This window comes from Aspergillus caelatus (genome assembly GCF_009193585.1).
Source record: "Aspergillus caelatus strain CBS 763.97 unplaced genomic scaffold BDV27scaffold_198, whole genome shotgun sequence".
NCBI classification, from domain to species: Eukaryota; Fungi; Ascomycota; class Eurotiomycetes; order Eurotiales; family Aspergillaceae; genus Aspergillus; species Aspergillus caelatus.
In genome coordinates, this window is record NW_022475461.1 from 34,850 (window position 1) to 58,432 (window position 23,583).

General features: G+C 48.4%; 10 protein-coding genes across 10 annotated transcripts; 5 read left to right on the top strand and 5 right to left on the bottom strand.

Annotated features, from left to right (window-relative positions):
* Positions 1 to 342: 342 nt before the first annotated feature.
* BDV27DRAFT_167440 (uncharacterized protein) lies at positions 343 to 1,318 on the bottom strand (the record flags this gene model as incomplete). The annotated part of the gene is made up of 1 exon (XM_032074485.1): positions 343 to 1,318. The coding sequence occupies exon 1, from the start codon at positions 1,300 to 1,302 to the stop codon at positions 343 to 345; it is 960 nt and encodes a 319-aa protein (XP_031923861.1). The 5' UTR covers positions 1,303 to 1,318.
* Positions 1,319 to 1,927: 609 nt separating this feature from the next.
* On the bottom strand, positions 1,928 to 2,944 carry BDV27DRAFT_148393 (zinc-dependent alcohol dehydrogenase family protein; the record flags this gene model as incomplete). Its single annotated transcript, XM_032070910.1, has 1 exon — positions 1,928 to 2,944. The coding sequence occupies one exon, from the start codon at positions 2,942 to 2,944 to the stop codon at positions 1,928 to 1,930; it is 1,017 nt and encodes a 338-aa protein (XP_031923862.1).
* Positions 2,945 to 3,017: 73 nt separating this feature from the next.
* Positions 3,018 to 4,788, top strand: BDV27DRAFT_167445 (Zn(II)2Cys6 transcription factor; the record flags this gene model as incomplete). Its single annotated transcript, XM_032074486.1, has 4 exons — positions 3,018 to 3,049; positions 3,493 to 3,651; positions 3,712 to 4,174; positions 4,261 to 4,788. The coding sequence occupies 4 exons, from the start codon at positions 3,018 to 3,020 to the stop codon at positions 4,786 to 4,788; spliced, it is 1,182 nt and encodes a 393-aa protein (XP_031923863.1).
* Positions 4,789 to 7,121: 2,333 nt separating this feature from the next.
* Positions 7,122 to 8,891, top strand: BDV27DRAFT_148395 (fungal specific transcription factor domain-containing protein; the record flags this gene model as incomplete). The annotated part of the gene is made up of 4 exons (XM_032070911.1): positions 7,122 to 7,186; positions 7,266 to 7,862; positions 7,923 to 8,307; positions 8,364 to 8,891. The coding sequence occupies 4 exons, from the start codon at positions 7,122 to 7,124 to the stop codon at positions 8,889 to 8,891; spliced, it is 1,575 nt and encodes a 524-aa protein (XP_031923864.1).
* A 144-nt stretch (positions 8,892 to 9,035) lies between these two features.
* On the bottom strand, positions 9,036 to 10,745 carry BDV27DRAFT_148396 (MFS transporter; the record flags this gene model as incomplete). Its single annotated transcript, XM_032070912.1, has 5 exons — positions 9,036 to 10,214; positions 10,277 to 10,391; positions 10,452 to 10,514; positions 10,572 to 10,663; positions 10,716 to 10,745. The coding sequence occupies 5 exons, from the start codon at positions 10,743 to 10,745 to the stop codon at positions 9,036 to 9,038; spliced, it is 1,479 nt and encodes a 492-aa protein (XP_031923865.1).
* A 469-nt stretch (positions 10,746 to 11,214) lies between these two features.
* On the top strand, positions 11,215 to 11,781 carry BDV27DRAFT_161350 (uncharacterized protein; the record flags this gene model as incomplete). The annotated part of the gene is made up of 2 exons (XM_032073214.1): positions 11,215 to 11,328; positions 11,383 to 11,781. 2 exons carry the CDS (start codon positions 11,215 to 11,217, stop codon positions 11,779 to 11,781), a joined length of 513 nt encoding a protein of 170 aa, XP_031923866.1.
* Positions 11,782 to 12,731: 950 nt separating this feature from the next.
* Positions 12,732 to 13,960, bottom strand: BDV27DRAFT_167455 (glycoside hydrolase family 28 protein; the record flags this gene model as incomplete). Its single annotated transcript, XM_032074487.1, has 3 exons — positions 12,732 to 13,190; positions 13,250 to 13,669; positions 13,736 to 13,960. 3 exons carry the CDS (start codon positions 13,958 to 13,960, stop codon positions 12,732 to 12,734), a joined length of 1,104 nt encoding a protein of 367 aa, XP_031923867.1.
* Positions 13,961 to 16,771: 2,811 nt separating this feature from the next.
* BDV27DRAFT_148398 (uncharacterized protein) lies at positions 16,772 to 18,484 on the bottom strand (the record flags this gene model as incomplete). The annotated part of the gene is made up of 7 exons (XM_032070913.1): positions 16,772 to 16,972; positions 17,024 to 17,176; positions 17,246 to 17,500; positions 17,566 to 17,888; positions 17,940 to 18,127; positions 18,181 to 18,280; positions 18,337 to 18,484. 7 exons carry the CDS (start codon positions 18,482 to 18,484, stop codon positions 16,772 to 16,774), a joined length of 1,368 nt encoding a protein of 455 aa, XP_031923868.1.
* A 277-nt stretch (positions 18,485 to 18,761) lies between these two features.
* On the top strand, positions 18,762 to 19,570 carry BDV27DRAFT_133989 (uncharacterized protein). Its single transcript, XM_032068206.1, has 3 exons — positions 18,762 to 18,913; positions 19,002 to 19,049; positions 19,114 to 19,570. The coding sequence occupies exons 1-3, from the start codon at positions 18,807 to 18,809 to the stop codon at positions 19,208 to 19,210; spliced, it is 252 nt and encodes an 83-aa protein (XP_031923869.1). The 5' UTR covers positions 18,762 to 18,806; the 3' UTR covers positions 19,211 to 19,570.
* Positions 19,571 to 20,565: 995 nt separating this feature from the next.
* On the top strand, positions 20,566 to 23,223 carry BDV27DRAFT_167456 (uncharacterized protein; the record flags this gene model as incomplete). Its single annotated transcript, XM_032074488.1, has 10 exons — positions 20,566 to 20,602; positions 20,723 to 20,992; positions 21,053 to 21,193; positions 21,603 to 22,098; positions 22,168 to 22,282; positions 22,347 to 22,613; positions 22,723 to 22,846; positions 22,904 to 22,943; positions 22,997 to 23,045; positions 23,105 to 23,223. The coding sequence occupies exons 1-10, from the start codon at positions 20,577 to 20,579 to the stop codon at positions 23,221 to 23,223; spliced, it is 1,647 nt and encodes a 548-aa protein (XP_031923870.1). The 5' UTR covers positions 20,566 to 20,576.
* Between the last annotated feature and the right edge of the window lie 360 nt (positions 23,224 to 23,583).

A 23,583-nucleotide genomic window follows, 5' to 3' on the forward strand; every position in this document is an offset into this window, starting at 1 on the left:
CACACACACACACACACACACACACACACACACACACACACACACACACACACACACACACACACACACACACACACAAAAATATCACTCAATACCCAAAAAGCTCCACTTCCACCCATAACCAAGAGACCCGAGCCCCCCATTGAACTAACCGAACCTTAACACGCCGTCACCTTTATAACAACCCCAGCCGGCGACTTAGAACTAAGGGAGAAGTTACATGGGTCGACGCACCCGGACACGCTATGGGGTGCTAATAGCATTGGACAGGTGCTACAGTACTGTATCAAGGAAAGTATAAGGATGCCGAAGAAGTGCACTATTGCAGCGTAATATTGTACCTCATTGCTCGGCTAACATGCTGTCCAAAACATCAATTGGTGTACGCCTGGGTGCTGCAATATCCAATACTTCCTTGCTGGTCGTGGAAGAAGTGCATTCCCCATCCCATACTGGGCCCACGGCACGTTTAAGTGACAAGATAACGTTCTTTGACTCCCCAGCTTTCGCGAAGTTATGCTCGTAGTAAGAATCGAGGAATGAGACGTCCCTGAAGATAACATCCTCGACTTTGGTACCGGTGCGCTGCTCAATCATCTCGACAATCTGCACCCCGGTGATATCCTCCGGCCCGTTAAGGTTGTATTTCGCCCTATTGTGCACAGCAGGATCTTCAAGCGCCAGGAGATGCGCCGCAAATCTCCCAACATCGTCCGGGTCAATGATACCCACAGGGGCATCTTCCGACCCCATCAGTCTCAGAGTCCCCTGCTTTTTGGTTTGGCGGTAGTGTTGAATAAATTCAACGGCGGGAGCGAGGTAGTACTGAGAGAAGATATTGGGCTGGAGCGAAGTCCACTGCATACTTTCGAACTCTGGGGTACTCAGCAGAGCCTCGATTGCCCAGTGGGCGCGTTGGTAGTATGCACGCGAGTTCGGGCGAACAGCCGCGGCGGTAGTTGATATCCGCACCACGTACTTGACATTGGCTTCCAGCGCGGCAACGTGGAAGGTGGTTTCTTCGGCGAATTGGTTAGGATTATTGTGCGATGCGATGAAGGCCCTGACAACCTCGTTCTCTCGGAGCCACTCGGGGGTTATTTCGACCCAGCTCTTCTCTACCATCTCGATGCCAGGGAAGGTGGCGAGCTGCTTTGCGGCTGGCGAGTCCAGAGAACGCGTGAGAGCAAGGATTCGGTAGTCAGATAAGGCCTTGTTGGTCTTGAGCAGCCTGGGCAGAGTTTCGGTGACGCTGCGGCCAGTGTTCCCAGTTGCGCCGGCGATGAGGATAGTTGGAGCCATGTTCGAAGGAAGATAAATGTTTTACTCGGGAGTTGTTGTCTGGGAAAAGCGCATATAGATGCCAAATACACCGGGCTGCCCATGAAGTTATATCCTTGGGGGATCGCCGGGGGCTACAAGTGGCTTAGTAAAAACTCACCGGTGACGTGTGTTCTTTCAAGGAGCCAGAAGCATGATTGTGTCAGTGGGCACTCCGAGGTGGGATGTCCGGATCGAGTGGGCTTTCCGTTGAGTATTTTGATTATCAATCCACTGCTGCTTTCTGAAATCTACCGGGTTCGCCTCGGCAGTATGCCTAGGTTTTCTCCACCCTGACAGTATGTCAGAGTCCAAAGCCTTCAATAGGTCCCATGGTTACAAATGGTTGCGGGAATCGGAACCTGATGGTGAAAACATCGCGGTCGTCGTTTAAGATGCGTAGACGTTTAGGAACAGTTTTATATCACTAAAATAGAGAAGTCTAGATTCTAGAAGGAAGTTTGTCAAGAGAATGGTCTACATAATCTTAATTCTCGCGTGCAAGCGTGCATTTCAGCTATTGGCGCGTATCATACAAAACTATCAGATATCTAGCCTCAAGGTAGATATTGAATTACCAGCTATAAATGCGAGGAGACACAGACGCTTAATCCGTGACTTGGATGACAACCTTGCCAACCTGTTGTCCAGATTCCAGCCTCTGATAAGCCTCACCGTATTCCGAGAAAGGATACACCCGATCAATAATAGGCCGAACCTCATGCCTCGCCATCGCCGCAAGCATTGCCTCGAAATCCAGCCTGGGACCAATCGCTGATCCCGTCACCGTTAGGCTGCGAGAGAGGATTTCGAGGGGCGGTAGCCCGCCGCCAAAACCGCTCGCAAACCCAATGACCGAGATAATACCCCCAATCCTAGCCGACGCCGCGGACTTGACAATAGTCTTCTCGCCAGCGATTTCCATCACCCGATCAACCCCCTTTCTGTTGGTCAGGGCAAGTATCTCGCGATCCCAGTCCGGACAGGTCCTATAGTTCACAACTGCATCGGCACCCAAGTCCTTCAGCTGCGCAGCCTTCTCGTCGGATGAGGTAATTGCGAGTACACGCGCCCCAAAGATCTTCGCAAACTGTAACGCAAAGAGCGAGACTCCCCCAGTACCCTGGATCAGCACGGTCTGGCCCGGCTGCAGCGGCTCGATTTTATTCAGAGCTGTCCACGCCGTAACCGCCGCACAAGGGAGGGAAGCAGCCTCGGCATAGGACATGTAGTCGGGGATATGAACAAGCGCCTGTTCATCGAATACCACATACTCAGCCAGCATCCCGTCTACAGCGAACCCGATGCTGGCGGTATAGTACTCCGGAATAAATGGGCCACCGATCCAGTTTGTGCAGCAGCTGACTGCGATTCGATTCCCGGGCTTTACTCGTGTGACTCCCGGTCCAACGGCTATGACCTTGCCGGCGCCGTCGGAGATAGGGATCACGTCACGTTTGGTTTCCGCGGGGTACTCACCCCTCAATACGGCTGTGTCGCGATAGTTTAGGGAAACGGCGTGTACCTGAATCAGGACTTCGTGTTTGCCTGGGAATGGTAGTGGTTCGTCGCGGACCTCGGGATTGGCCTTGGTTCCGGCCTTGACAAGGCGTACTGCTTTCATTGCTATGGTGGTTGGACGATAACCGAAGGCTTCAAATGAACAGGAAGCTTTCATCCGGTTTGGCTCGATCAAAATGATGAGCCGAGTACCGAGAATTCAGCGGTGGTCAGCAAGATCTTAGAGGGGTGACATTCAACCGATAGATCCTTTATTTATACTGCGAGGGCCTCGGATCTCGATAAAGTGCTGACATCATCTTAGTTACTTCACATCAGGATATGTACCAATACTGTCTCCCTTGAACATCGGTTCCATGTGTTGGTGCTAAGAGTGGATCACAGTGGGACAAATTATTAGTCGACTTCAGCGTATTTGTCAAGTTCGGGCATGAAGTATTTCGAGACTTTTGCAGCAAGTGGGCGCTCCGAGAGCGGGCACTCCGAGAAAGTGGGTCAGAACATTATGTACAGTAATAAGTGATAAGGTTTTAGCTCAGGCTGACCGGGAATCCCACCCCTCGACGGACTATCCCCCTTTTCCTATACAAACTGACAGACGAACCTCTCTCATGCATGTGACGCCTTTCGGCCTGTTGGGTTGTAAGATAGTCTCAATATTAGAAAAATAAACTCAAACCCATTTATCTGTCGGTTTCCACACTGTAAGGCGAGCTATCAGCGGCAGGAGCATCGTCGTCGCCACGAGGCTCAACATCACCAACACCAGGTGTTCAAGTGTACGACTTGTGGCCAGAAAATTGGCCGACGGTATGTATAATTATTCCCCAAAGTTGGCGAAACACAGTAATCCTAATAGTGGCGTTTCAGTGACACGCTCCGACGGCATATACAGAAGATGCATGGAATCACAGAACCGGCTCTCATCAAATATGCATGTACAGGCTGTCGGGTACAGAAGGCTCGATGCGAAGGAGGGCCACCATGTAGCAATTGTCTCCGGCGCGGTATACAATATTCTGTGGGTCAAAACGCTGAAGCACAGCAAATCGGCAAAGTTAGTAGCCAGGAGGCAGCAATTTCTCGTGATCCCCCCACGGAATCAAAGAAAAGCCGCTCTAGAAAGGAAGAGCGCTATATTAATCTGTACTTCAAGATTTTCCATCTATATTGGCCATTTATTCACCAAGGCTCGTTTCGCGAATATGATGAGACGCCGTTACTTATCCAGTCGATCAATATTATTGGCTTATGGCTAAGCAATAAAGACAATGCACAGTCAAGGGCGATTGCCCTGCATAGCGTACTTAGCTCTGCTATACACGAACAAACGGTATATGACCGACTATCCCATCCTAGAACAGTCTTCCTTACTATCCACAAACACAGAAGTAATGGGACGCTTCCGATTCAGAACAGACATATGGTTTCTGTTTCTGGCCTATCCCGACATACCAGGTTATTTTACTCTATATAATATTCACTATACTATATAAAGGCGGCGGAGCGCTGGGTCTAGATCTGAAACCCTGTCTATCACCGGCTGATGCCAATCTCTTTGATAGGCTTGTCAAAAGTTGCAAGAGGCTGCGCATGCTACACTATCCAAACATGCTAGCGCGATATTGTGACAGCGATCTCCCGGCATATGTCTGGGTAAGTATCGAGGAAGTGAAACGATTTAATATAGCACTATATAGAGTCTGCAAGGTGTGCAGCGAGCAGGGAAGTAGGACCACCGACTGTAATGTAATACGGGGATCGAGCAGGCGGCTTCGAGCACAGGATTTACAATTTCCTTTACCGAGGAACACTCGATTGTGGAACGCTGTAGATAAAGCGGGCTGGGAATCCGCAGCTACAGAGGATGTCTTCTGTCACAGGCTGAAGGACACTTTGAAAGGCGAGTGGATATCAGATTCGGCGCATGTCTTGGAGATGTGCTGAAGGAGCGTTGCAACTTGCAAATTCCAACATGGAGACCCTTCTAGGTAAGCGTAAGTTTTACTCTTCCCACGCGCCGTGTCTAATGATAGAAATGCTGCCCAATTAGTCAACATGAAGTACTTCAGCTACGCTATGAGCTTCAGCGTCCTCCTTTGAGTCAGGATTCATGGCAATCAGCCGGCTAACAGCGACTAGTATTGGAAGCCCTCCCGATACGAAGAGCCTTCATCAAATTCTCCAAAAGGTTACAGACCTTCCGGATTTCCACAAATTGAAAGTGTAGAGCAGTCAACCAGTTGCCTGGAGACACGATTGTAATTTCGAGAATCTACTTCATCTGGAGATTAACGGCCTCGGATGCCAGCAAGCAACTTTGAATCTTCCAAGCTTTCCTGCTAAAATTTTGTGGTGTCACCAAGTTATTACACAATTTCACGGCTATAAACATGAACGGTTGGATATTCTGTGATAATTGGAAATGTATGAATGAGAGTCTTGAAAAAATATGTCTTCGATCTTTCTTCCATCTTCAAGAGAGAGCCGGCCCTCCCGTCCCATTGACCTGAATTTCTCATGTTTGAAGACTCTCGAACTGGAAAACTAGAGTGGCACGGGTTCCCCGCTGGACCCCCCCCCGTAGCTGTAAGCCCATCGCTCCGGCGCACTGGTTTAATACTCTGGGAACGCTCAGCACACACACACTTCTATCTATTCCCACACTCCGGGAGCAATCACTGAGCAAAAAGCGGCCCTGAGCTAGTCCCGTTCCGGAAAGGGAAAGTCGCAAAGTTTCTAAACACGAACCGTTCACTAGCTCGCAGAGCTTCTCTTCCAGAACACTGCGCCCACAACACTAATGTTACGTTCCATACTTCAACCGCTACTAAAGAAAAAGACAAAAAAGTATTAACCTCCTAATTCCGCTTCAAAAGCCCCTGTCTGGTTCTTGAATAAATCAACACGACTTTTTACCTCGTCTTGGACTGTACTGCTGTGCTAGCTAAAGTGGTGTTCTATTCTCGTATACAAGGTTTCATTGTATTGATCGATAACCTCGACCCAACCTGCACAATTAATTTAGAAATGGCTGCAACAGCCTTACCTCATGTTACTTGGTGGTCGCAGGGCCTCCGGCAGCAAAGTCGAAGCTGGCTGCTTGGGCGCCGGATATGGACTTTAGAAAGCTCGAGATTGAGAGCAACCCGGAGAACCAGAGGCTCGAATCCGGCAAGATTGACCTTATCATGGTGTTCTTAGTCCTGTGTGTATATAGAAGATCCCGCGGAAGCTTATGCGCCAACAAATTTGAGATGGTGGGGGATTGTCGACATCAAAGACTGACTTGTCTGAAGGTAGGAATATCCCTATCATCCCAAAGAAGTTTAGCCTATTTAGGTCTTGGTCCGTGCACGTGCTTACATACATACATGCCTTTGCGTCTCGACTGTACCATCCACTTTCCTCCATACCTCTGATGTATGATGAACCCGATGCTACAGCAGTTCCGGATCTCTGGAGTTGGTACTAATCATGGTGCTCCTCGTGGCTCGAATGGCACCTCTGCGCTATCGACAAGCTTTGACGTGCCAGCAGGGCCCCGACCGAATCGGGCCTGCGACGTGTGCCGGAGGATGAAAATTAAATGCGACAGGACGTACCCCTGTAGTCATTGTCGCGAGTCTTTCAATGGTACGATCTCGTAATCTCTTCGGGTTGATGGGCGCTGCTGATTAGATAAAGAGTGTGTATTCACTCAACCACGGCGGAGGAAGAGGAGCCTGGCCCAGCCTGACCGGATTGAACATCTTGAGAAGCGGTTGAAGGCGGTAGAAGAGTCGTGTCAACAGCGAGCTGCGACAAAAGCTGCATCTACTTCTGTCGGGTCTACAGACGTAGTGCATACTAACCAGGGGAATCTCAACGAAAATCCTGTTTCAGACACTAGTGACCATGTTCCCAACGTCAGATTGCCTTCGGCTCCTGAAAATCAAGGAGAGGCTCGCTTTCTCCACTCTGCGGCGCACATGGACTTTGTAAGACGCTTGAAAGATGAGCTGGGAAATTGGCCCGGGGCAGATGCTGAAAACCGAGTGCGAGCAAGGAATGTGCCGGCACCAAAGCTATTCCCATTGGCAAATGGTCCGGATCAACCAATATCATTACCATCGCAGGACAAGGCGCGCCATTTAGTTAATCTGGCTCTCAATGCGCACTTCTTACACAATTTTATACGCCGGCCAACTTTCGATTCCGTTTTCACCTTACTGTTCACCCTGAACGTCAGGGATTATAGTGGTGAAGAATACCGGTATCTTCCACTGCTATTTGCCCTGATGGCTTTGGGATGTCTGTTTGAAATGGATGATCGGGGATCCCGGGAAGCATTCATATTGGAAGGGTGTGTTATTTGTGGATTACCGCCTCAACGGCTGGGGAGCTGACACCGATAGAACCCAATACTTCGAAACGTGCCGTAGCCTGGCTGAGCTGCAAGACTGTAACGACTTGGTCACTCTCCAGGCCATCCTCTACATGAATATCTTTCTCCTATACACCGCCCGGATAAGCTCAAGTTTCTCAGCTCTCTCCTACACCTTCTCATTGGCGCTACGTATGAAATATCATCAAATTGCTGAGACGGATGATGCATTTACCCGAGAAGATAAAAAGCACATTTTCTGGACGACACGTCACCTTTTGGCTTGTGTCTCTATTACAGGTGGCCTGCCTATGCCTATTGGGTGCGATGACCTTGATCTTGAGTATCCAAGTGTTGAGTGCGAGGGTAGAATACGTTCCACCGAGACGCATTCCGACAGCCCAGATAACGTGGTACAATGGAACCCAACTATAGCCAGTGTTGCATGTTTCCGACTACATAACATCCTAGGCCATATAACTAAGCGACTATACCCATTGAAAGGCGCCAAGAAAACCAACAGCCAAGGGCCATTGCGCCATCTAGTGAGTAAAGAGACTGTCCGGGAACTAGAAAGCGAGCTTCGGTCCTGGCTGGCTTCACTTCCTCCAAGCCTCCGCCTCGGTCAAGAGAAACACCCACTGCACATCGAACGGTAGGCCCAATTCTCCCTTTACAATGACCCAACTTTTTCTTCTGGCCTGACATGGTGCAGTGCACAATACGAGCTATGCATGTCGTACGCACATGCTCAGATCTATCTGTACCGGCCTTTCCTGCACTACCTAGTCACTTCATCTACCGGCGAAATCCGATCAGCAGATGGCTTCCCCGCGTATGCTTCCACCTGTGTAGATGCCAGCCGCAACATCATTCGGCTTGCGCAGGACATGTATCACAGGGGACTTTTTCGCGGAGTACATTGGGACATTTCGAATATGATACTGGCCTCATCCTTAACGATGCTTTATATAATCTTAGCGAGAAAGGGTTCATCGGTTGAGGAAATGGCCCTAGCAGAGCTGCGTACTGCTCGGGATCTCATGACTCTTTTGGAGCCATACACAACGCTCGCAAAGAGGACGAGCATTGCAGTCAAGGTATGTATTGCGTAGTTACATTTAAATGCGGAAGACTTTATTGAGAGGCTGTATAGCTTTTGACGACTGCAATTCTTCCTACCGGAACAAGCGACCTGTCTTCAGAACATGTGGTACCTAGTCTGTCCACACAGGTGTCTGACCCATATACCGCTACTCTGGCAGATAAAACGTTTGGTTTTGTGCCGAGGGCCGATGTGTCGGAGCACCAGGGGATGGCACCAGTCAGAAGACAAAGTACCTCTGTGCCAGTTCCGTTGGCGACTGAGATATCAGCAGATAGCCTCTCGCAGAGACCTCTTCAAGCTGCAACTGCTAGTACAGAAAGAAACACTTGTCAAGGCTCTCCAGTGCTTACGGCAACTCAAAGCTTGAGTGCCTCTGCTCCCTTTTCGATATTCTCGGGCATGCACAATACGCCGTTCGTTAGTGATGGGATTACGGAGCACAATACCCTCCAATCTGCATTCGTACAGGATTACGGAATTGGTGGGGATGACTATGGGTATATGGCTGATGGCACTGGGCCGATCGACTTTAGTGATATGATCGGTGACCTGTTCGCTTCAGAGGGGTTGCTGTAACGCGGCTACGCCTGTGGGGAGGTCGATAGATAGCTGGTCCCTCTATGCGCCTGAGCTATATCTGGCATCTGACAGCAGGCATCCTCTTGGAGGAAGGGCTAAACTGTTCATTTATTGAGGTCCATACTTGCTTGCCAAACTATACTATTCTAGATCAACCTTGAACTTCTGTCGAAGGGATGCACCGATGCGGCGAAAGAGGATAGGCAGCAAAACCATCGCCAGTGTCACAAATCCTAGGAGTGAATTCCCCCAACCGTATCCGAGCTTTGCATACATGGGCGGTCCTGCCAACGGCAATAATGCACCAAAGAGTGACCGAGTAACAGTCAATGCGCCAATACCGGATGCTGCATAGCGAGGATAGGAGTCAATTATGTATGCCTGCAGTGTCCCAAAGATACCGATGATACCGAAGGCAAACGGAAAAAGGCCTATAATGGGAACGATCCAATGTGTCTTTTCCTGAACAGACCAGCCATACCAGAAAAACGAGATTGGCACGAAGAACGCAAATGGCAAGCACAACGGAAGACGCATCTCGGGTTCCAGAATGTTATTATTGCGTCGTTTCAGCCGGACAAGCATCCGATCGCTTGTCAAAGCGAACACTACCTGGCCTGCGAAAAAGCCTAACCCTAAACCGATATATGCAAGGCCACTGGTTTCTACACTCCACCCGTACTGGTCCTGGAAAATTGATGTGACAGTGGTGAAGAGAAGATAGAGACAGCCATAGACTGACGCAATGTAAAGGGCCATGATCAGTACGATGGGCGAAGTTGCCAACAGCTTGATGACCCTGGTGGATGTTCTCATCAGAAGAGTCGCTGGTCCGCGTGTCTCACCCTCTTTCTCATAACAGCTGCGAAGCTCAGGACGGTTCAGCTCCTTGCGCAGAGCCACTGTCTTCCGCCGGATGAGCACGGTCGGATTGGTCTCTCGGTTGGTCACCATGACAATACCGGTCAATGTGCCTCCTACGATGACCAGCACCCAGAATGTCCACCGCCACCCGGCACGTTGCGCAATGTATCCTCCACAGATTGGTCCTATGACTGGCGCGAAGAGTGGGCCGAACGAGAAAAATGACAAAGCCAGTCCACGTTGCTCTGCCTCGAAAAGGTCAGCAATCACACCGCCTCCTATTGTCAGACAGCCGGACCCTCCAAAGCCAGTGAAGAAACGAAAAACAATCAAAGCTGAGAGATTGGGTGCGAGAGCACAGCCAATTTGAAATAGCACAAAGATTGTAGTGGCCGCGTTCAATGTGACCCGACGACCACATACCTCACTGAGTGGAGATAGAACTAAGGGGCCGCTCTGGCAGTATGCACCTGTTAGCGAACCACTATAACCTAACGACTTGGGGACATAAAACGCACAAAATAACCGAACAGGTATGCCGTCACTGCGAAGGAGCTGCGTATGGAGGATGTATTCCCGAATTCTTGGTCGGCAAGGCTAACACCGGGTGCGAATACCGATGATGCAAATGGGCTACAAACTGGTTATCAACGCGAAGGTCCTGAACGGTTGCAAGATATTTCGTTCTCTTGCCTGATGAACGTGATAATGCTCACTGTCGCTAACTGGAACCATTTCCGAGATGACGGGTAGTTTCTGTCGTTTTGGTGTCAGTAATCTAGTTTCTCTGTCGTTATGATGATAAAATTTTACCTGGGATTTAACGGATCGTCCTGGCTTTCCCATCCAACTATGCCGTTGCCCAAGTCCATCTCCGGATATATCTCCCGACTGACTGCCGGTTCCTATAAAGCTTGCTGTGAGCAGACATCAACTACGGGTTCAGATAGCACCCACAGCCTGTTTGTTCTTTTCCTCGTCGGACATGGTGCGATATCACGCCCTATAAACCCTCCGCGTTCAAAAAGTTTAGGAAAAGGTTGCTGTCGCTAACGTGTCGCCCCGTCCCTATTTATTGAGGATGTTATCGACCGTATAGAAAGAGATTCGATATGCCAAGACATTTTCCCGAGGTTGAGGTTAGCGCATTGAGGTACTGTCCAATAGGAGTGCCTAAAAAGACAAAAACAAGAAGTGGACTAACTAAAAGCTCGGCCCTGTAAGAAAGGATTCCCGATATTGAGGTTAGCTCATTGCCTTTTCAGGACCATTGTAACCGTATTGAGGAATAAAAACCATTACTGTTTTGACGTAATTGGTAAGCAAGCGGCCCTAGAAATTAAAGCTATGCAAACACCGAAAAATCTGCATTTCTATAGAAAACTTAAATAGTCGGATGATTAGGATATTTAGTACTTCTATATACTAGAGTATTAGAACTAGAGTATCTTGGGATATGTACGTGCTGAATTTCCACTACAAGGCCCAGACCGATCTATATAACGAGCTGGTCCGGGAGGAGTGCGCGCGCGTACGGGAGAATCTGGAGGATGATGGGATCTCGGATCTGGTTAATTAATCCTTGGTTGCCCCCAATCTTGAGGCTGACGATCTAGAAGTAAAGGCCGGCGTGATCACCGGCACCGGCTATGTCGATGAATATCCTCAGTGGTATAGTACCTATTTGTACTGCCGTCGGCGGGTGGATGTGGATGAGAATAAGGTTAATACTCCTAATGCCCCCAATATCCAGAATTGGGGATGGCGGGTGGTCTTTGTCGAGGCTGAGCCGGCGAGCCCTCTTACTCCTCTAGTACTGTACGGGCGCAAGCCGCGGTTTGACTCGATCCCTGAGTTTCTGGATTGGTACTGGACCTGGCCGGACCATCTGGATGCGCGGGGCCTGCTGAGTCTTCGACGTCACGCAAATAGATGTGAAACTGATTGTGAATCAGACTGTGATATACACAGCTTTGTACCGGCTCCTTTCCCTCCGGGCTATGATGAGAAGGAACGTATCTAGCTGTCTACGCCAAACCGAATCCTTTGGTTGCAGTGTATTGGGTTCAACAGAGGGTTTACGCCGAACAATGATAAGCGGCTATTGGGAGGTTCTTACACGGTGCGCAGGATTATATACTGTATAAGGACTCGATGACTAGTCTCAGCATGAGTTCGTTGTTCTGAACTTACTTTACTACTAGCAATAGTTAAATATAGAGAGTACTTATCCTAATTACAAGGATCTATTTTAAGTTAATAGCTATTGTTGTTTTAGCGTTATAAAGGGCTAAAGGCTATTATATTTACTAACGACATGTAATATATGGCTGAAGTACGGCTGAATGGATAGGAAGCCCTGTTCTCCATACCCTATGGTCGTATGTACTGGTTAACTAGTGGCAGAGGCTTATATGGAGTAGCACATCTTGATTTCCATTCGTACCATTAGAGAAACGTTCGTCCCGAGTCTTTGATTTTTCGGCTGGAAATAAGTACGATAGACCAGATATATTATGAGAGTCGTCAAAGACTCATCCAACTCAACACTCGCAGAGGCATATAAAACATGGACTACAGGAGTGTCGGAATGAGTACAGACACGCTTTCGTTAAGGGGATTCTGAGATATATCAGCCTTTGTAGCTTCACTGGAGGGTGTTGGAGGTTGGGCTGATTGCCGTCGGGATAGCTTCAAGGTCCTAAGGTAAGATATATTTTATGTACTGGGCACACTCCCTGAATTCAACCTTTTGCAATAGGTACATGGACCTTACAAGCATAAGTACTACGAGGTGATAATGTAAACAACTGAAGGAAAACATTTATAGAAGGATATGTGCATTCAGCGAGATGCTGAATCTTATATTATAAGACATATATCTCTATACAACACCAAATAAAGTAATTGAGAGTGGCCTGCGCCCTGGGTATTCATACACCAGAGCCTAACCTACGATCAAGCATTGTCCGCTTAGCAAGAAGCGCCAGAAGGAACGTTCTGACACTCATCGGACTTCTTGCCGCCGGAGATGCTGACGCCCTTCCAGGTCCAGTCAGAGCAGCTGCCCTTGCCGCAGAGGATGTAGACGGGGGTGGCCTTGCTGGCAACGGAGCCAGTGACGCCGTTGACAGTGAGGTCAGTGATGGGGACACCAGTGGTGGGCTTGCCGGTGGGGCCACCGTTCTTGTAGTCCTGTTCGATGACGATACCCTTCTTCTTGATGTTCTTGAGGGTGATGTTCTCGTAGGTCACACCGCTGACGGAACCGGTAGCACCAGAGATGGTCTTGATACGGATACCGTTGTCGGAGTCAACGACGGTGGAGTCGGCAACCTTGACGTTCTTGACAGTGTTGCTGTCGCGGTTACCGATGGAGCCGATGGAGATACCGTGGCCGCCGGAGCAGGTAGCGCCGGTGAATTCGATGTTCTATGTCATGTTAATATCGGTGCGCGAGGTGAGGATGGTGAGGTTCTGATCCAACTTACCTCACCAGAGTTGATGGCCAGGCAGTCATCCTGGTTCTTGACATTGGCACCGGTGATGTAGACACCGTTGCTCTCGCTGACGTCGAAAGCATCGGTGTTGTGGCCACCCTTGCTGTCACCCTCGGAGTTGTCGATGGTGATGTCGGTCAGGTGGACATCGTTACCCTGGACACTGAAGACCTGGACAGGGGAGTTCTTGACGTGCAAGCCCTTGATGGTCGAGGACTGGAGCTTGTGGGCGTAGATGAACTTGGGCTTGGTCTTGCCACCGTTGGTGCCCTTGCCGTCCCACCAGCGAGAGCCCTGGCCGTCAATGACAGCGCCGGAGGCCTGGGTGACTGTGATATCCTTACCACCGAAGCGGATCAGGGGTCCCTTCCACTCCTTGTAGCCGAAGGTGGTGGTACCCTCGAAGGTGATCTAGAAGACGAATTGAATTAGCTACTCTTATCATGTACGGAGTATTACGCGGTTGGTTGAACGTACGGTGGCACCGTCCTTGGCCTTGGACAAATCAAGAGTCTCTCCGGCGGGGACAGCGATGTTCTTGAGGACGATGTTGGAGCAGCTCTTGGCGCTAGCAGAAGCCTGAGAAGCGGAGGTGAAGGTGCAAGAAGAACCCCTCTCAACCAACTCAGAGGTACGAGAAGGGGCGGGGGCAGCAGCGGCGAGAGAGCCGAGGGCGGCGAGGCCGAGAAGTTGGAAATGCATAATGAATGAATGGGTTCTGGTCAACAGAACGTACGGGAATGAATAAATGAATGTATAGGGCCTGTTCAACAGAGACAAGGAAAGCAAAGGAATGAAAAGCAGTGATTGGGTATTGGGGAATTCCCTGAGAGTCCTGGACAACGAGACATTTTATACCTCATGGTTCTCCATACTTAAGCTTCGGATCTTGAGCTTGGCGGTAGCGTGGGTCAGTTTTTCCATGATGCCGAATTAATCGAGTCATTGGTGGAATGGAAATCTCCACTGGAGACTGTTCCACCGTGCTATTATCAGTATCATCAACCTCTAACGACGGATTGCAGCCCTAGGAGGCGTTTAGGGCATAGCGGACCCATGGGCCCTGGGGGTTCAAGCCAAGATCGGGTAAGGCTCGGCCCCACTAGGAGTCCTCTGTTCATCTTTGGCCCAATAATCCCTAAAGCGCTCGGGATAATAGGTGCTTATCTGCCGGATTCCCTCGCCCATATCCGACGCTTTGTCTCATGCTTGTCTCACTCTGAGGGAGCTAGGTCCTCTACGTCCTCGAACCAGTGGCCATCGTGGTCCTTTCGGCACATCGGAAATGGTTGGAACTAATCCACAGGGTAACTCTGGTAAAGTTCACTAGCTAACTAAAAGGTTTTACCGTTGATTCTCCGGTGATGCCTATTCGTCGCTGTTTCAAGTCAGGGTTAATTGTTGATATCCCGTCGGTTGGGACCGAAGCTACCGATTATCCGACATCACGAATTTATCCATATTGGGCCTTACATTGTTGGTTTAATCTATCCTAAATTGGGTTGCCTGGAGTCCCTGAATCAGGGGTCTCATTTTTCTTTCAGAAAATAGAGAAGGATCAACAGTCAGAATCACCAATACGGATTTGTCATATTCGGCAAATCTCCGGATCAGCCTGGCGCTCTGACACCTCACAAAGAGATCGTCATATCATTCTCTAACCGAGTATTTTGGTGTTCTGGATTGATGAAATGTCGTCAAAGTCGTCGGGCAGTTGATCATGGCAGCCTAGACCATAAGGCAAGGGTTTGGCTCACTTGGATGCATGCTAAGAATTTTCGGAATTCTGTGTGATCCACCCAGTGGGTCAGTCCTGGCAAAGGCAAAACGGCTTTAGTGTCTCAGTTTCATCTGGATTTGGACTTCTAGAATTCGCTGTGGCACGCATTTCTTACCATAGGTGGAAGAAGAATCCGTTTACATTAATTAACACTGCATTTTACTCTCCCCGGATGTACCGGGAGCGTGGAAGGACGAGGGAGTTTCTCCGAATTCCAATATCGCATGATTCGCAGGGGAATTCTTCTCCTCCCCTTGACGCTGCTTGATCTCACCACGAAAGAAGAATACCATATTCGGAAGGTCTCACAGTCGGGGTCCGAATGACCTTCACGCGCCATGCCCACATGGAAGCTTTGAACAACCTACGCCTCGAAGAGTGCATCCGGACATCAGGATGAGTGATTTCAGACTAAACAAGAAGAACGAACAGTGGCCTAGTCATGAATGATACAGGCATCCATCAATAGCGGGCATTCTCGATTGTTTCTCCTGTTTGTAACAGCGCAAAGCGTACCGGTGCACTAACTGACTGCATTGAGCAAGGAACCAATAACTTTACCGACATTTACTGCCCTTCAGAATAGGCAAGAATCCAGACTAGTAATATCCAGGATTGTTCCATTAACTCTGATGAATATTGGCTAATGTAGTAACAAAAATAGGAACACTCTCCCCTCTGCTGTACGGCTCCCAGCCTCGGAAATTGCGTTTTTCTTCTTGTCTTGAATCGTGCCCAAACATTTTGAGGAATACCGCCCCGTCTCGCTCTCGCTATGGTATAGACGCCTATAATATTGATGGCATACTAATCCAGGAGTTGGCTGGCGTTGGATCGATGGCCCATCCTTTGAAATTTAGGCAGTAGCCTTTCTAGTTGGCATAACCTTCTCTACCCGCACTGTTAGAGGAGCTATCCCAAGGCATTGTAGGACAACACATTAATCGCGCATAGACTCTCTCGAATAGAGCAAAGAATATGTCGTTTATAATCTCTCTCGGTAATAGAGGTGAAAGGTTCTTGGTGGAGCTGTGGGTGCGAGGTAATGTGGCTGTGCTGGGCCAGTTTCCTACGAGGGCACCTCCTTTCACCTCCATTATAGTTGTCTGGTATTAGCCACGGAACAAAAGATAATACCATACCATACTATGGCAGGCACCGTAAGACATATTCTCCCAGGTCAGTAACTATATGGGATATCTTATGGATCAGATGATGCCGGGCGAAAGGATCCTGATTTTTGAGAATCACATGCTCAGCCGGATGCCGGAGAAATTCGATGTAGCAGCCACTTGTTGGTTCTGATATTCAGTTCACTAGAATATAGTAGGAGATTTGGTTGGTTAGAAAGTTCATTTGGCCATGTAAACCCTGTGCTGAAATGCATCATGTGGAGATTGATACTGTGTGGACGCAGAAGGTCATCGATGAATTATCAAAATCCCAATGGTTTTCTTTGGCAGAATAGAAGCTGTACACTCTCAATAGATCCAAGAGAGAGAAAGACGGTTGAGCAATGATCCCAGTAGTAAACTTCATTTCTATGTGTATCTATCCATCCGTAATATATATGATTGCTATAAAACATGCAGCACATATCCTCCAACACCCTGCTCTTGCTAAAACATGTCAACCATCCTTCCCACGCACGGATATTTATTAAGGAGACTTATATAATCATCAAAAAAGCCACAGCAGACAGACACAAATGAAAAACATAAAGGAAAAATATCTCAACACATCTGGCTTGCTGCTCTCTCCTCTTTCCTCTTCTGCCGCAGCTTCACCTGCCGTTTGGTGATGATATACCAAGACCCCAGGGTGAGCATCGTAAGTGGTACTGCTGCTACAACAAAAATCCAGAACTGCTTCGAGATTGTGAACCCTTTCTCATTTGAATCTCCGAAGTCAAAGAGATTCATTCCTAAAAGAGTCTGCACGTGTTGTTAGAACTGATATATGCATGGGTCTTGAGCGTAGCTTACCGAGACGAAGCTAGCAGGGAGGTAGATGAGGGTAACTAGCGTGACGACCCGGACAGTAGCATTATCCTCGAATGCCTCGCTGGTGAGCTGTAGCATCTTGTCGTTAATCTCGTTGGCTACAGTTTGGCCTTTCAGGTTGAGGGCAACTGCCATCTACATATGGATGAGCGTTGTTAGAGAATCTGAGAATCAGGTCATGGAGTGCCCAGGTGAAAGACATACCAAGTCTGAGATACCTTTGACTTTTCCTTCGAGCACTTCCACGCTTCTCAGGTACCCCTCGATAGTAGTTTTGTAGTACGCCATCTCGCTTGCCAATCGTTGAGAGTCATCATCAGTCGTGAACCCCTTGGATTGGAAAAGTGTATTGATTTCAGCCAGCTTGCGAATGGTTTCTAACGCAGCCTGTAGTCTAGATGAGAGCGGTGGGAGCTTGTCTCCCAGGTATTGCGGTGTCAATATTCCGTGGTCATCAGCCTTAGAAAGATTCAACGTCAGAGCGATATCAACCTAAGCAGATCATTAGCATTGCTCGACTTCACAAAGACTCGGTCGCATTTCAGACTGACAGTACTCTCGATCTCCTCACCCAGACTGCGGATACACCAGCGCCAGTTACCAATATATGCCGAAAATACGAGTAAATGCATCGAATACCAGCTCTTAAACACGCCTGCGTGCTGTGAAGTGATCTCAGCTTCGATCAACTGCTGCATCTTTGATCGTGGTCTCGCGTGAAAGAAGACCCAGAGATTGCCGGATCCTGCAGGATTATACCGGTGAAATACACATGTCTGTCGGATCGTCCATGGAACACTCCCCTGAGCCGCATTGCTCTCTGCATATGTAAATAGGTATTGCATGTCTGAAGGATCAGCATTATCATTCTCGTGCCGGCTTTGGGCCGCTTAAATACCGTATGAGCCATCTTCCTTCTGTCTCACTGTCATTGCTCCGTGTCCTGCATCAGCACTTTGTGGTTTGTCGCCGAAGGATACTACGAGGTCAAGAAGGGTCGCGTCGATGCCGTATGTGTTTATGAGAGTTCGCATCGCTTGTTCGGTGACTCCGAGGGGCCGCATTGAATTTTGACAACATATTGACCTAGTGGCCTGTAAGTTTAGATTCTGTATTGCTGTGTGAGGAGAGAACCTAACACTATACGTGTGTGTGGTTTGGACGTAGTCGCGATATGAGATCCGAAATCGTCGCTATTGGTGAATAGGTGAGGACCGTCCGTTTTGGGACCAGATGAGGCTAATATAGTAAGTAATCCCGGCTTCAGAAGCTTGTTCCAGGAACTGAAAACATACATACGAAGTCAAATAGATAAATATTTGACTTTTCCGGGCAAGAAACAAATGTTGGATAACGGAGATGAGGTTCTATAGCACCGTAATGCTCAGGCTTAAGCGGATTCAGCCGGCAACTGTTGCCTTGAAGTGGTGCGATGGTATGCATTCTCACAGTAAGTGCCCAGTATGTTCTAGGCGTCACACTAGAACCCTTCTGGAAGCAAATTTAGGAATACCAAAGATACCAACAAGTCGTTTATAACCAGATTCGCTCCCACATTCGACAATTTACAAGGCAGATTAGCCAGGCTAGGGGATGGTGGTCTAAGGCTGTAACATGGGATATCATTGCATGTAAGCAAACACAGCCAGCAGCGAATTACGTTACATAAAGTAGGGTACTTGGAAAATAAGGTAGGATTGCTGCGGTATCAAAGCCACATGAGTAGACCAAACGAAGTGATCATCCCATCCATGTCCATATCCGTATGACCAAAACACTCTTTCAATCCCGAAGATCGCTGGATGGCAATACAATAAGTCATACCGTGGTAACTGGCGCGTGCTGGACTATCTCCACTTACTCGATCTCACTCTAGAAGAAAGGAAAAAAAGATGAAATGAACAAATTAGCTACCGGACCAGAAGCTAATTTACCACTAAAGTTCGACTGAGCTGCTTACCGGAGCTACTATCCTTGGGGCGTCAAAAACCCATCGTTCATTGATATGCTTTGAAATGAACCTTGTATGTCAGCAACGTTGAGATATCAGCGCTATCAGCGAGGCTCCTTACGCGAACTTTGATCCGTTTGCCAAACAGGCTTAGAAGCCTAGCCTCGAGCCTTTCCTTTCTGATGTACCCTGTTAAGTCAGGGCTGATGGTGTTTTGAACGGACCCGCTCATGGTCAAGGTTGGCTAGTATGGCCTGGATGTAAAAGGGAAGAGGCAAGTTGATCTGAGCGCGGGGCGGAGGGCAGGTTCTCAGCTCTCTCAATACGGTTATAGGCAAAAAGAAACAAATCCTGGCAGTACAAAGGGGGCGCAGAGCCTCTGAAAGTTGTGAGGCTGTGACGACGCGATCCGGGCGCTGATTGATGGTCGTCTCGATTCCGACTTGTGCCCTTGTTTGTTCCCAAAATCACCCGGAAAGTTTGACGGGCGCAAGAATCACAGCCCGACAAGCTGGTTAAGCCAGTGAGGCTAGCAATGGCTTGAAGGATCCAGTCACCTTCACCCCGGTTGGGGTACGGCCACGTCAAGGCGCGCGCGGGGAATGGAGGATCGCTGCATGAGGAGCGGGGGATGTCAATCCATGCCGTATGGATTTTAGCACCGTTCGGAAATCCCCGGAAATTCTGCTCTTCCCGTTACGTGACGTTGAACCTAGGACATCTGAGTAGTGGGTACTCTCACGGCGAGAAGTTTAGTGTATTCCCAACACCGGAATCCATCGCAGAATGATCCCCAAGATGGAGAAGAGTGGTCTCGTTGGTGGTCGTGATGCACAGCCCCTATGCAGGTATCCAGTAGTCCGAGGAGTGAAACAGAGAAAAACAGAAAAAGAAAAAGAGGGCAAACAAATTAATTAAAAAGAAAAAGCAAAACCAATAGGTTGCAGTCCCGTGGGCGCTAAATCTCGTCCGAGACTGTCAGCTCTTACTATCTCTATCTCGCGGCAAACGCTTTGTATAACCACCACAGTACTAAACTTGGCTCTTCTACTGATTCATAGAGGTCAATGTAGGATGCTGATTAGAACCGTTACAGCACGGTTTGTGACACAGGCACAGTAGCTTGAAAGGGAAGTTCAGTAACGCTGGAGAGTGCCAAGGCAAGGCTGTACGTGATGATCGAATACGAGTATCCCTAGTCTTTCGGAAGGCGGCACACCACCAGGTTGATTAATCCACAAAATGAGCCTCATTTCCCCTTCATGCAGAGTCTATTTCGTATGGCTGGGTGGGCATTTATGACTTTATTTCTTGTCTCTACTAGAACTTGGATTATTGGCCAAGTCACCTTCTTTCTTTACCTTCACCTCAGCTTCGGGGTATTTTGTGCCAATAAGTGTTATTTGTAAAGCTACATCTCCTTTCAAGCGATATAAAGAAACTGCAGCTCAGATAAGCCTTGTATGCTCCACTTGATCCTTTGTTAGCCTTAAGGTGTGGCTCAAAACCATCGTATCTTCCGAGCCCCTTACTTCGCGCATACTGAATGGCTTAAGGTTGAAGGACTTCATGTAAGGGACAAATATGCGGGTAAAGAACTCAGCCAGGCGGTAAGAATTCTCTTCTCAGGTTTAATATGCTATTAAACTTTTTATCCAATGAAATTCCTGAGCCTCCCTCACTCCTGCTTGCGGTCGGTCATCATACTCATCTTACATTGAATCCTTCAGGCCTCGGAACCCGCTGCTACTGAGAACACCAGACGAGCTGGAAGATGACGTTCGCAAATTTTACGACCGGAACCACCTACAAGACGTGATCGACGTTGAGTTGCTTATCAAAGGAGCACGCATAGCACAAGAACCCGATAATCTGTACACCCTCGACTTAACCCCAGCAGAGTTCAAGGCGATAAAGGACGAAAAAGAGTCGGGCTTTTGGCAGCAAAGTAAAGATCTCAAGGTGACCATCCTTACCACAGCATGTGCCGCAATCACCCAGTAGGTACACCCGGGAGGAGGTGAAATCGTACCTAGGCCCCTGTTAACTAATTCCTATAGAGGCTGGCAGCAGTCCACGATCAATGCGGGTTCAGGAGGCTGGAAGCATGACTTGCAACCTAAAGGAGAAGACTGGACGCACGACCATCTATTGTTGGCTGGCTTTATTGATGCTGCGCCTTGGCTATCGGGCAGTATAATGTGAGTCGCCTAACAACCGTAAAACCACAAAGAGACACTGAATAAAGTGGTAGTGGAACATGGTTGAGTGATCCGCTCCAAGAGGGCAATTATGGGAGGCGACCAGCACTGTTCATTTCAGCTGTTTTTTGTGCTGCTTGTGTACTCGGTATAAGGAGTCTTAACCTCGTTCATTGAACCCAATTCTGACTTCGAAGCCAACAGGCACCGCTCGCTGTGTAACATGGCAGCAGCTTCTTGCTTGTCGCGTGATACTCGGTATTGGGGTAAGCCATTCATTCTGTCTGCTCTTGACAAAAGCTTACTAGATACCAATAACAAGATCGGCGCAAAGGCGTCAATCGCCCCCGTTTTTGCCGCAGAGGCGGCGGTAGACCATCTGCGAGGACGGTTATTGATGATGTGGCAGTTGTTCGATACTTTGTACGTTTTTATTGGTGTATCTCTGGATTTTTCTGCCGAGTGATTCTAACACATATCAATACAGTGGCGTTTTTGTCGGCTTCGCCTGTGATTGGATTGTCAATCGCCAGTGGAGGGTGCTTTTAGGGACAGCGTCGATTCCCGCTCTTATCCTCCTGTTCCTCGTCTTTCTATGCCCGGAATCCCCACGGTTTCTTATCCGTAGAGGAGACTATATTGGGGCATACGTGAGCCTCCGACAGCTACGAGGTACTGACATCCAGGCGGCGAGAGACCTTTATTATATCCATAGTCAACTACAGGTCGAAACGGAGATGTTTGATGGTGAGAGACCGCAGAACTGGTATAATCAAGAGATATACCAGGAGAGGGTCCGTGAGACAGGGTTCCTAAAGCGGCTTGTGATACTTTTCAGTCATCCACGCAACCAAAGGGCATGTGTGGCTGCATTCTTGGTAATGGCATCGCAACAGCTGTGTGGTGTAAGCCACTCCTCTCTAACATCAAGCTTATTGACATTGTAAGCATCATATATCTGATCATTGGGCTAGATTAACGTTCTTTCGTTTTACTCTTCTCGACTCTTCAATGGTGCAACCACCCAGGACAAGATTCCCGATACAAGTGATTCCCGGCAACCTGCTAATGTAACTTGGCTTAACTTTGGTAAGTGGAAGGAAACCTATATCCAATCTATCTGTATCGGCGCTCTTCTTTTAACTGGGATCAGGGTTCGGCTTGGCGAACTTCCTCTTCACCATTCCTGCCTATCGATACATTGATTGGCGTGGGCGTCGACTTCTTCTCCTCATTTCGCTAGCGGGAATGTTCCTCAGCCTTCTTGCTATTGGGTTTTTCTTTCGAATCGAAGCCAACACGGTCAGGCTGGCTCTTGTATCAACTTTTGCCATTGGCTTCTTCACATTCTTTTATGGTATCGGTGCTGGACCAGTCCCATTCACCTTCAGTGCCGAAGTTTTCCCACTTGCATTTCGTGGTGCGTATTTTGTTTTTCATCCATTCATTCTTTCTCTATTATTCTCCTATATAAGGCCAAAGGTTGGCTAGTTGAAAGCCATGGGATTGGCGCTAATTCTGCATTTTAGAGGTCGGCATGAGCTTCAGCGTTATGGTCAACTTCCTAGGTCTCGGGCTTCTGGTACTACTTGTACCCAAATTGACCGAGGCTTGGGGAAAATATGGAGAATCCAATTTATGTTTTCTTTTCATGTGAGCTTCCCCTATTCCTCCAATTGTAGATCCAGTCAGATGCTAATCGTGTGTCAGGGGACTCAATGCGCTGGCCTTTGTTCTTGTTTTTCTGTTCGTAAGTTCCCTATTATCTACGGGCCACCTAACAACAGCTAACGCCTAGTATAGGTTCCCAGTGGCACTGCAAAGGTGGGCCTGGAAGAAATGAACCAAATATGTACGGTCTTCACATTCGTGGCTCTTTCCTACCTTGATACATACTGACCGAGCCCGCAGTTAACACGAAAATGTCTGTTCATATCAAAGAGCATGTCGTTAGCCTTGGAAGTTTGTGTGGCCAGCGAAAGCTAGAGGATGAACCGCATAATCTCCAGCAATTTAATGATCATGCATAGAGCATGGTATAACAGCTCGCCTTCCATTGATTACATGGAATGCCTGTAGAGTACCTTTATTGTCCTTGATTTATGGCTTTGCTGGGCACCATATACCTTACAACGTTGATATCTATGTACCTTAACTTAAGGAGCCGGCTGTTCTCCCTCTCTTTCGTGAGGGAACCGAAATGCGTGTAGTAGAATTATGCAGTAATTTGAAAAGAGTCACGACTCCCAGTATTTTTCCGTTGCGGACCGGACTGTACAGCCACGTTTTACAGAAATTAGGGGTCGTCAGAGAAGACCCTATTCGCCGCCTCATTCTAGTCCTGACTAATTAGCTCCATGACCAGTCGTATTGGTCCAATAAGTCCATGG

What these genes read in the sequence shown, in the direction of transcription:
- BDV27DRAFT_133989 (XM_032068206.1), top strand. Translation starts at nt 18,807, where the DNA reads ATGACCAAAACACTCTTTCAATCCCGAAGATCGCTGGATGGCAATACA. An exon ending in TCCACTTACTCGATCTCACT is followed by an intron (nt 18,914 to 19,001) that starts CTAGAAGAAAGG and finishes TGAGCTGCTTAC; the next exon opens with CGGAGCTACTATCCTTGGGG. An exon ending in ACCCATCGTTCATTGATATG is followed by an intron (nt 19,050 to 19,113) that starts CTTTGAAATGAA and finishes GAGGCTCCTTAC; the next exon opens with GCGAACTTTGATCCGTTTGC.